At 44.5% G+C, this 11,541-nt stretch overlaps 1 protein-coding gene across 2 annotated transcripts; it reads left to right on the top strand.

Annotated features, from left to right (window-relative positions):
* Positions 1–59: 59 nt before the first annotated feature.
* LOC146549900 (tRNA selenocysteine 1-associated protein 1-like) lies at positions 60–10,201 on the top strand. 2 transcript variants are annotated; one of them, XM_085263194.1, is made up of 9 exons: positions 60–219; positions 3,034–3,131; positions 3,209–3,308; positions 3,416–3,465; positions 3,569–3,700; positions 4,923–5,039; positions 5,153–5,351; positions 5,442–5,478; positions 9,871–10,201. In XM_085263194.1, exons 1-9 carry the CDS (start codon positions 196–198, stop codon positions 10,023–10,025), a joined length of 912 nt encoding a protein of 303 aa, XP_085119320.1. In that variant the 5' UTR covers positions 60–195; the 3' UTR covers positions 10,026–10,201. The 2 variants fall into 2 exon arrangements, with proteins under 2 accessions (XP_085119320.1, XP_085119319.1); XM_085263193.1 differs by having other exon boundaries at positions 3,194–3,308.
* Positions 10,202–11,541: the final 1,340 nt, after the last annotated feature.

Genomic DNA, 11,541 nt, shown 5'->3' with positions numbered 1-11,541 from the left:
TTTGGCCTGCTAAAATGGCGCCTCGGCAGCCACGCCCCCTCCCGTGACATCACGCTCCAAAGCCCTTTTGAGTGACGTAGGACCTAGCGGTGGCGCGTGGTCCGCGTTAGGCTAAAGCGTACAGGAAGCTTCGGTGTAGTTTAGCAGTTGGACCGTAAACCGTATTCGTGGTCGGATCTTCACCGCGGCAGCGCCATGAGTACGCTATGGATGGGAAACGTGAGTTGCTTCCAGCTTGTTGTCGCGGTAACTTGTTTGGTCTGACCGTGAGTGTTAGCTAGCTGTAAACGAGCCGCACACGCCAAATGAACGTAACTTGACTTCATGTAATGTTGCGTTGCCGCACAAAACTTTGTACGGAGTTCCTGTAAGACGGTTACTTTGTGTTTAATGTGGCAGTCAGGGGCCAACACCAACCGTGGACAGACCAAAACACGCTTTCTCGTGTAGCATACATTTAGCATACATCCGCGTTCCGCAGCTTAGCCGCGGATAAACCCAGGACACGGTTTTAACCGGTCTTTACCCATAACAGTGACTTTTCCTTATCAGACCTACTGCAACAAATTCTTGCAACTCGCTGGCTGATACCAGTGTTGCACTAAAAGCGATTTCCAGTCTTTGTTGTTAATATCTTGCTGGTAATATGTCAGACAAATCTCTCATGAATGATCTCAAGTCACTTTATATCCTTAATGCAGCTCAAGAGTCTCAATGACAATAAAAATGTTTGTTTTTGTCCGAGATCGATCTGGCCAAGAGGGCAGCAACAAGTATAACAGCTCTATAAAGTGGACTCGGTTGGTAATGATGCTGTGGGTACAAAACAGCAAATTTCTTTATTTTGTGTTTAACAGTGTCACAGATCCTGCTGACTACAGTCTATTTATTAATGCAAGCAATTTCAATTCTGTTTTATTTATACAGCACCAATAGGACTGGGCGATATGGACCAAAATTCATATCTCGATATTTTTTAGCTGGGTGGCGATAAACAGTATATATCTTGATTATTTTTCTTTAATCCCATAAAGTAAGAACAAACAGAGTTCTTAGTCAAAGCTGCTTGTCCCAGATGTCACACAGGCACTTTTATTAACATACAACTGCAGATGTACATGAAAAATTAGTCAAAAATAAATTGTCAACGTTTATTATTTAATAATGCTCCATAAATAAAATGTAAAAAATTTTTTTTCATGTATAACAAAAAGCTCACAATTGTAAACTAAATGTAAACTAAAAAGATGCAGAGCAAAAGTGACAAAGGCAACTTGGCCTTTGGAAGTGGCTTACACTGAAGTAAAGTTTTGCTTCTTTGTGTGTATTCCTGAACAATCATCTGGTACTTTGTGCAAAAAACCAAACATGTAAACAGATTGAATGAAATGAACAAAATTACATCCTTTGCTCAGTGGGTCTTTGTGCAAATCTCCAATGACAATAACAATATAGAAAGAACACAAACAATTGGCAAGGCCAGCTACTGTACAGCTTCCAGATTTTGTGCCAGGAAAACTAATCTGTCAACAGTATCAGGCTTCAAGGATGCCCTGTGGCAGGTTACCATGTTTCCACTGCAACTAAAAGTCCTTTCAGAAGGGGAGCTGGTAGCTGGCACACAAAGGTATTTCTCGGCCAGGAGGCTCAGTGCTGGAAAGGCAACTTCATGTTCCTTCCACCATTTGAGAGGGTCAGCATCACTCTACACAAACTGACAACAGGTAGCTAGAAAATTCATTTTCGATTGCCTCCCTCCTTGTGAAACCAGTGTTGGTGGCTGTGCTGGGAGAAGCTTGCCAGTGATCTCTTTTTAGCTGTGTCACCCACTGCTGCTTCTTCTTGGTCTGCAGACTCAGGCACGGCTGGATCAGGCAGCTCAGACAAACACGTGCCCTGATAGCTGAGCAGAGACTCTGCCTCCAAGACGAGTTTATGTTTTAGTGCATTAATTTTCTCACTAGGGATGTATTTCGCCCTGAACCGTGGCAAAAGAAGCCATGTCCAACAGGTCACCTCTCCAGGTGCCAGGAGACTAGTGTTAAACAGGTGTAGCACAGGACAGGGTCACATACTTCTCTCCTGAAAGTGCATCAGTGAAGTCCTGACAGGGTTTGAGAGCTTTCTGAACTGCCTCCAGGACCTCTATGTCCTGCCAAGTAGGGACTAGAGGTCTGGTTTTCATGTCGACAGAGTACTTTAGAAAGTGCTCTTTCCTGCTCCAGAACTCTCTCTATCACGAGAAGCCTTGATCCCCAGCGAGCTGTTGCCTCTGTGAGTAGCTGGTGACTTGGAAGACCCAGCTGTATTTGCACTTCAGCCAGCTCTCTTCTCTTCCTCCAGCTGTAGGAGAAGCTGCTGACGACTTTCTTACACAGAGAAATAACCGGGTAATGCGGGCATCATCCATAGCATGTCCTGTGACACACAAAATGCAAACTTTTAAAATCACTTTAATTGTTATGTTAAGAGGCAAATCGCTCAAAGGGAAACTAACATCCATCTCACTTATATAAGATGTGATGCATAAGACTCAACAATATTTGCAAAATGTGTCGTGTATTGTATAACCTAGAAATGGTTGTAGTTAAACTATCTTGGTAAAATCACCAGCAAATGATTGGAACGTGTATATTTTTGCATCTTTTCAATCTCACTATGTATTTAAAAATCTAAACCTGGGACCCTGTCCCCCAAATGTTGCAGCAGAGCTCGAGACTTGTCAGACCAGGCAGCATATTTCCAATTGTCCAGTTTAGGTGAGCCTGTGCAAACTGTACCCTCAGTTTGATAGGAGTGGCACAGCTGTGATAAGTCGCACTTTAACTAGACCAGCATTACTTTGAGCCCAGATTTGTGACAGATTCATTAGAAAAGGGGGAATTTCACATTTTATTTCTCACTGTGCAGTTCTGTGGACCAAAGGAGATTTATCTTCCCTCTCTTGTTAGAAACATTTAGCTGAAGCCCGACTCGTTCCTAACAGTAATCACTACAGTGATCACATAGCTAACTGTTTTTGCTGCTCTGCAGCTGGAGACCTACATGGATGAGAAGTTCATCACCAGAGCTTTTTCCACCATGGGCGAGCAGGTGGTTAATGTCAGGATCATCCGCAACAAGATGACAGGGTAAGAGCTGAATTCACATGCAGTATTCTTATTTGCAGTTATTCTATAATGACGTTAAATAGTGTGTCGTCCCCCAGGGGTGCTCTGGGTTACTGTTTTGTGGAGATGACAGACGAGGCCACAGCCGAGAGGTGTCTCCGCAAAATCAATGGAAAACCTTTACCGGGAGCCAACCCGGTATGGAGAACAGCAGTTGCTAACAACAGCCTTATCTTTTGTTTGTTTGTTCATCATTTCAGAGATTTTATTCATTTGTTGATTGATTGGACTTTATTTTCTCATAGCCCACAAGATTCAAGTTAAACCGAGCGACCTTTGGAAAACAGGAAAGCGGGTGAGTCCAGGTGGACAAGCAGAATTATCCAAGGTGACCGGAACGGTCCTAATGACAGAACCATCACGGAGCGCTGCTCTGACTTTGTCTCTTCTTGTTGTAGGCAGATGTATTCTCTGTTTGTCGGAGATCTCACTCCAGATGTGGATGATGGGATGCTTTATGAGTTTTTTTACAATCGTTACCCTTCCTGTCGTGGTGGAAAAGTGGTATTGGACAGCATGGGCAACTCCAAGTAAGTATTAACATGTCAGAACACATTTGGATCTACAGAATGGCATTGCTGCACTCATCCAGTCATATTTTCACCCTCGCTATACGTGTTGGTGTGGCAGGTCTGTCCTCCCCCGCCACCTGGTCCAACTCGCCACCAGGTGGTGATTAACTGACAACTCAGTCCTCCTCTCACAGAGTGTCCAGAACATCCGGCCGTGAATCTGATGATACGATTACACAATCAGTCATCAGCCTGCGGCCTCGGGCGACCTGGTACTGCGATCACTTACGGACACCCTTATGTTCAAACATGGCGTTTGTTATGGACAAACTGACAAACAACACTCCGGTAACATCACTGCTTGAGTTCAGGTCAGCAAGGCCATCCCTCCCAATGGCGCCTCCAGGTCTCACTGTCAGTGCGCACATGAGCGTTGAAGTCCCCCAGTAGGATGACAGAGTCCCCACACAGGGACTCCCAAGAAGGCGGGATACTCTGAATGGTCCTTTGGCGCGTGCAGATGACAGTCAGGACCCGTTCAGGGAGCAAACCCTCTCGTCCACTGAGGAAAACCCCAAGGCAAGTGGATACCAGGATACCCACTGCCTCTCATGGCCCCCGGTATCCCGGGCAGGGTGAACTGTTGCCTTGATGTTGTAGTCACGGGGGTCTTCTGAATCGCTCTTTCTCTGGTCCTTCATTCAGGACCAGTCTGCCCCTACAGCAAACAAACAATCAGACCCTTTCACCACAATAAGGCAGTGATTCACTGACGGGGACCTACACACGTGTTAATTATCGTAAAAGGGACAATTATTGACTGTTGATGAACTTTGAAGCGATGAATTTGACAGACAGTATATGAACATGTTACAGACACTGCTCCGCTCCATAGCTGCGACTATGTTCTGCTACGTGTGCTGCTAACTTCAGTCTAACCCTGATTTTTCTGCAGTATTTTGTGTAACTGTGTATAAAAAGACTTTTTCCACACTCACCATACTGCCTGTGGATTTAACTGGCAGCCAAAATCAACAGCACCACGAATGTATAATTAAGTGTTGGTCTTTATCTGAGCCTATCCAGACTCAAACATGATCCCGGAGTATCCAAACTAAACTGAATCTAGAGCGTTTTCTTACCCTCTGTTTTAAAATGTGGTGTAAACATAAGAAAACTTCTGGTGGTCCTAAGACGAGTTGCTCCCTCGTGAGTTTAACACCGCCGTGTTTCTCTGCAGGGGCTGTGGCTTCGTTCAGTTCCCTGATGAGCGGCTGCAGAAGCGGGCGTTAGAGGAGTGTCAGGGAGCTGTGGGGCTGGGTGGCAAGCCTCTGCGATTGAGCCTGGCTGCTAACAAGTGAGTTCTCAGAATCTTACCTCCCTTTGTCAGGACACGGCTGTATTTGTGCCCGTAGTACAGCCCCAAGGACTGGCTCAGTTCACGAGTGTTTCTGTGCTTTCCTCTCTAAGCTTAAAGAACAAGCAGCAGCAGTCGGAGCACAAATCATGGCAGTCTACCTCTGGATACAGACAAAACTATGACCAGTACACCCAGTACCAGCAGCAGACCTATCCTGGCTTTTATTCTTCCTGGGGCTATGACCAGACTGGAGGAATGTATGGCTACAACTATCCGCAGTATGATTACTCACAGTATTCTGCTGCACAGGTAACTGCTGTCTCTGTTAAACCAGAGTTGCAGATATCAGTTATTGTTAAACAGATGGAATCATTCTAACCTCTTGTTTGTTTGTTTTAGGAGAGTGAAACCGTTCAGGAGGACGAAGGACTGGAAGGTTAGCATTTAGCCTGGGTGGCAGCTGCTTGCTGTTGCTTGTCATTATTTTCACATGCCAGACTTAAAAAAATAAGAAAAAGATGAGCAGTAGTTTCCAAAAAGGTTGATCCTGTTCATCTGGCTGCAGCGTTTTCAGTGGGAGAAACATTTCATCATCAAGTGACTTCTTCAGTCTCATCTGACTGCAGGATTCAATTCAGTTTTATTTATATAGCGCCAAATCACAGCAAAAGTCGCCTCAAGGCGCTTCATAGATACAGAGAAAAACCCAACAATCATATGACCCCCTGTGAGCAGCACTTTGGCGACAGTGGGAAGGAAAAACTCCCTTTTAACAGGAAGAAACCTCCAGCAGAACCAGGCTCAGGGAGGGGCGGGGCCATCTGCTGTGATTGGTTGGGGTGAGAGAAGGAAGACAGGATAAAGACATGCTGTGGAAGAGAGACAGAGGTTAATAACAGATATGATTCAATGCAGAGAGGTCTGTTAACACATAGTGAGCGAGAAAGATGACTGGAAAGGAAAAACTCAATGCATCATGGGAATCCCCCGGCAGCCTACGTCTATTGCAGCATTACTAAGGCAGGATTCAGGGTCACCTGGTCCAGCCCTAACTATATGCTTTAGCAAAAAGGAAAGTTTGAAGCCTAATCTTGAAAGTAGAGATAGTGTCTGTCTCCTGAATCCAAACTGGAAGCTGGTTCCACAGAAGAGGGGCCTGAAAACTGAAGGCTCTGCCTCCCATTCTACTTTTAAATACTCTAGGAACAACAAGTAGGCCTGCAGAGTGAGAGCGAAGTGCTCTAATAGGGTGATATGGTACTACAAGGTCATTAAGATAAGATGGGGCCTGATTAGAAATATCCTGTCTCAGAGTGACGCTGAAAAACTAGTTCATGCATTTATTACTTCCAGGCTGGACTACTGTAATTCATTATTATCAGGATGTCCAAAAAACTCACTGAAAAGCCTTCAGCTAATCCAAAATGCTGCAGCAAGAGTCCTGACAGGGACTAGAAAGAGAGAGCATATTTCTCCTGTGTTGGCTTCCCTTCATTGGCTTCCTGTTAAATCCAGAATTGAATTCAAAATCCTGCTCCTCACATACAAGGTCTTAAATAATCAGGCCCCATCTTATCTTAATGACCTTGTAGTACCATATCACCCTATTAGAGCGCTCCGCTCTCGCTCTGCAGGCCTACTTGTTGTTCCTAGAGTATTTAAAAGTAGAATGGGAGGGAGAGCCTTCAGTTTTCAGGCCCCTCTTCTGTGGAACCAGCTTCCAGTTTGGATTCGGGAGACAGACACTATCTCTACTTTTAAGATTAGGCTTAAAACTTTCCTTTTTTCTAAAGCATATAGTTAGGGCTGGACCAGGTGACCCTGAATCCTCCCTTTGTTATGCTGCAATAGATGTAGGCTGCCGGGGGATTCCCATGATGCATTGAGTTTTTCCTTTCCAGTCACCTTTCTCACTCACTATGTATTAACAGACCTCTCTGCATTGAATCATATCTGTTATTAACCTCTGTCTCTCTTCCACAGCATGTCTTTATCCTGTCTTCCTTCTCTCACCCCAACCGGTCGCAGCAGATGGCCGCCCCTCCCTGAGCCTGGTTCTGCCGGAGGTTTCTTCCTGTTAAAAGGGAGTTTTTCCTTCCCACTGTCGCCAAAGTGCTTGCTCATAGGGGGTCATATGATTGTTGGGTTTTTCTCTGTATCTATGAAGCGCCTTGAGGCGACTTTTGTTGTGATTTGGCGCTATATAAATAAAATTGAATTGAATTGAATTGAATTATTTAAGACCTTGTATGTGAGGAGCAGGATTTTGAATCCTGGATTTAACAGGAAGCCAAAACAGGAGAAATATGCTCTCTCTTTCTAGTCCCTGTCAGGACTCTTGCTGCAGCATTTTGGATCAGCTGAAGGCTTTTCAGGGAGTTTTTAGGACTTCCTGATAATAATGAATTACAGTCGTCCAGCCTGGAAGTAATAAATGCATGAACTAGTTTTTCAGCGTCACTCTGAGACAGGATATTTCTAATTTTAGAGATGTTGCACAAATGGAAGAAAGCAGTCTTACATATTTGTTTAATATGTGCGTTGAAGGACATGTCCTGGTCAAAAATGACTCCAAGGTTCCTCACAGCGTTACTGGAGGCCAAGGTAATGCCATCCAGAGTAAGAATCTGCTTAGATACCATATTCCAACCTTATAAACAGGACATTTGTACAATAAGTGAAACTAGCACCACTGACTAACAATGGGCTGGGAGGTCATGACCATTGATCAATGGCCATGAGTCCCATTCACAGAGAGTTGGGGAATGGCTGCAATCACAGCATTGTAAGATGGTGACAGATGCACCCTTAGGCCCCTCCTCCATTCAGAGATGGTCTTTCCCTTTTCACGTAAATGGCCTCCTTGACTCCGCCCTCAAACCAGCGCTCCTCCCTGTCCAGGATGTTACATCCTCATCATTGAAAGAGTCCACTGGCCTGTAGGTGTGCACAGACTGCAGAGTCCTGGCCTGACGAGTAGGGCTGGGTGATATCGAACATTTTCATTGTATCGCGAGTCTCTCCACGTACAATGGTTAAAATGTCTTTATCCTAACCATCGAGTATGAGTTGCCATGGCAATATTAAACTTTGCACGTGAACGTCTCCCCACACACCAAAGAAACCTTTAAAATCCTTTGTTAAAGGTGTTGACCACAGACGTACTGTGGCAGTATCCTCTGTGCACCTGATGGTTAAAGAACGGCTAAAATAAAACATTCAGATTTTTTTCTTTGTATTCAAGTAGAAAAAAACCATTGAATGGTCGATTTGACTGAGTATAGCAGTGAAATTTTAGGTTTATATGGTTGAAAATAACATTTGGAGGTTATTTAAACATTTGGTGATATTTATATAAAGAAAATATTGTGATATTAGATTTCCCTCATGTCGCTCTGCCCCGCTGACGAGTTCTTCATTGTTGTAGCCAGAGGTTGTTTGGTTTCCCCGATATATGAATCCTGGCACTGAACAGCGTACACTATGTTACTCTGTTTGTGTCGGGGTGGACCAGTTTCTGGCGCAGCGTTTTTTGGGGTTTAAAAGCCACAGAGACTCTGTGTTTAGAGAAAATGTTCCGATACTCCTGGTAGGGCTGTGCGATATGACCAAATCTCATATCCCGATATAAGACATCCATCGTCCTGATAACGATATAAATCACAAAAATTTTACATTTTCTGTGAATCTCGGGCAGCTCGACTTGCGTGACGTGTTTCCAGCTGCGCGTCATGTAGCTGAGTCGAGTGCTTTAACCGATACATGAAACGACACATTTTTAGACATAAGTTGTAACGGCCGCCGTTTTCTTTGTGAGTATTTATTACACGGCGTACTGCGGGGAAAAGTTCTAACGTTTGAGTCTAAGGTTTATTTGGAGCACCTAACGGCTCATTTTTGCTTCTCACCTGTAAACACTCTGCATACTCTTTCACGTGATGCAGATTATTTTGAAAAGTCTCAACAGGATCTTGAGCTTTATTGTGAAAGGTTTATGTGGAAAATAAACAAGCGGACACGCGATGGTTTTACCATTTTGTCCGTCCGTAGTGTGGTTATATTAAATATAAGAGAAAGAGAGAGCTTTAAGAAATGAATGTAGCCACTACAGTGACATCAAAACATGAAAAAATATTGCAGTAAACAGTTTATTTGGCGACACCACGAAACAAACGATAGATGTTTTTATATCGTCATGCGATTATATATCGTTATATCGAACAGCCCTAACTCCTGACACATAAGGGACCACTACGGGTTTGGAGCGTTCTGTAGGCGCCTTCCCTGCTTCGACAAATGCCCGGCTGGGATAACCACATTTACTCGCACGTGCTCGTACTAGCTTCAAGCAGTCGGGGCCAAAGTGGGTTCAAATTTCTCGATGCATGCTCGATCATCTGGGTAAGGCAATTTCAACGGGTTGGTTGTGTTGATCTGGACATTTACAGTGGAAGAAACGTTTCGTCTACTAACAACATCAGACAAGTTTGAATGTCAGTGACCTCAAACTAAAGGTCAGAGGTCACGTTTTGTGAAAGTCTTGTGAATGTGATAACATGACATTGATATCATAGGTGTGTCTCCTAGTAGGCTGAGGGGTAACACTAGCAGTATTCCTACTTATTTATTCGTGTGTATGCAGTTTGGCCCATTGCTGATGTTTTAAACAGATGATGCTGGTGTTGTGGTCTTCAACAGGTCATCCTGCTGCCTTGTGATTTGGCAAAACAAATATTTGCGTTCTTGAGTGGTGGAGGTCTACCTAATAAAGAGGCTTGTGTGTAATTGCAGCGCATATACCTTCTAAGTGGATGTTTGTGTTTCGCAGATCCAAGTGTGGAGGTGGATGTGGTGGAGGCCAACAGGAAGTTCATGGAGCACAGTGAGGAACTGTACGATGCACTGATAGACTGTCACTGGCAGTCCACAGAGTTACAGCAGGACTATGTGACATCCAGTCTGCCAGAGCCCATCTACTGCTGAACCGGGACATCATGGCCTCTGTGGAGTTCACCTTTCCACCTTTTCCTCCCAGTCCATACGGATTGTGTGTGTGGGCTTTTTTTTTTTTTTTTTTTTTTTTTTTAGATAATAAAATAAGCTAATGGTTTTTATTTGTGTATAATCCTGTTTAAAATTAAACACGACCATTGGTACACAACCTGCCGTATGAGTCACTTTCATACCTGACTGTGATTGGATTGTTTGTTTCAGACTTCGTAGAGTCAGGGCTGTGTTGGTGTGATTGACATTTCTGTCAGACCAGAGGTAAAGGAGCAGGTTAAATATCGTTTAGTGCAGGAGTCAACAGGATTCCAGCAGAATAGAAAAGTTGAGTAAACTCTTTGAGTTGGTGGATGATGCTGTGAGAAACTGTGACGGCTCTAATATCATTTCTCCAGTCCTCCTAATAAACATGAAGCCTCTGGCCCATCGGTATGTGTGCCCTGAGAGCCTTTTCCCTGTTTAGGTCAGATTTATTAGACCATCGAACGAGGAAACGAATACTTTAGAAGGCTCCAAAAGTTGATTCTGTTCCTCTGGATGTAGCGTTTTCAGTGGGAGAAACGTTTAGTCACTCATCCAAGGGACTTCTTCAGTCTCAGCTGACTGTAGGTTTCCCCCAATCTAATAAACAGGTCTCAACACCACATCCAGAACACTTTGGATTTTGTTGAGAAGGTGAGAGATGTCATCATGGAGGCAGATGAAACCATGGTCTCGTACGACGTTACATCTCTCTTCACTTGCATCCCAGTCATGGAAGCGTTGGAGGTAGTCCGTAAGAGACTACAGGATGACCTCAGCAACAGGACCAGCGTCAGCATCCACCAAGTGTGTTTGAACTGTCTTCATTCCACCTTCTTCACATACAAGGCTCAGTTCTACAGGCAGAAACACGGGTGTGCCATGGGCTCCCCAGTTTCACCCATCGTGGCCAATTTGTACATGGAAGAAGTGGAAAAGAGGGCTTTGCTATCCTACCCTGCAACACCACCAAGCCATTGGTTCAGGTATGTGGATGACACCTGGGTGAAAATACAATCTCAGGACGTACCACAATTCATAGATCACATTAACTCGGTGGACCGACACATCACATTCACCAGGGAGGATATGAAAAGTGGCAGGTTAGCCTTCTTAGACTGTGAGATTTCCATCAGTAATGGGGGACATCTAAAAGCTGACGTGTACAGTAAACCTACACATATGGGTCAGTATCTAAGGTTTGACTCTCATCATCCACTGGAGCACAAACTGGGTGTCATCAGGACGCTATAACACAGAGGGAACACCATCCCCACAGGAGAGAAGGACAGCCGCTGCCTAAGCAAAAACCTGCAGTGATCCCGTACGTGTCAGGAGTATCGGAGCAGCTGAGACACATTTTTTCTAACCACCGGGTCTCTGTGGCTTTTAAACCCCAAAACACGCTGCACCAAAAACTGGTCCACCCCAAGGATCGGGTCCCCCGACACAAACAGAGTAACATAGTGTA

Source organism: Mchenga conophoros, linkage group LG22 (assembly GCF_057382185.1).
Source record: "Mchenga conophoros isolate Kocher_MC1m ecotype Shallow Benthic linkage group LG22, M_conophoros_male_GT1.1, whole genome shotgun sequence".
NCBI classification, from domain to species: Eukaryota; Metazoa; Chordata; class Actinopteri; order Cichliformes; family Cichlidae; genus Mchenga; species Mchenga conophoros.
The sequence above is the reverse complement of the archived record's forward strand: the minus strand, read 5'-3'. Positions and strand labels throughout refer to the sequence as shown.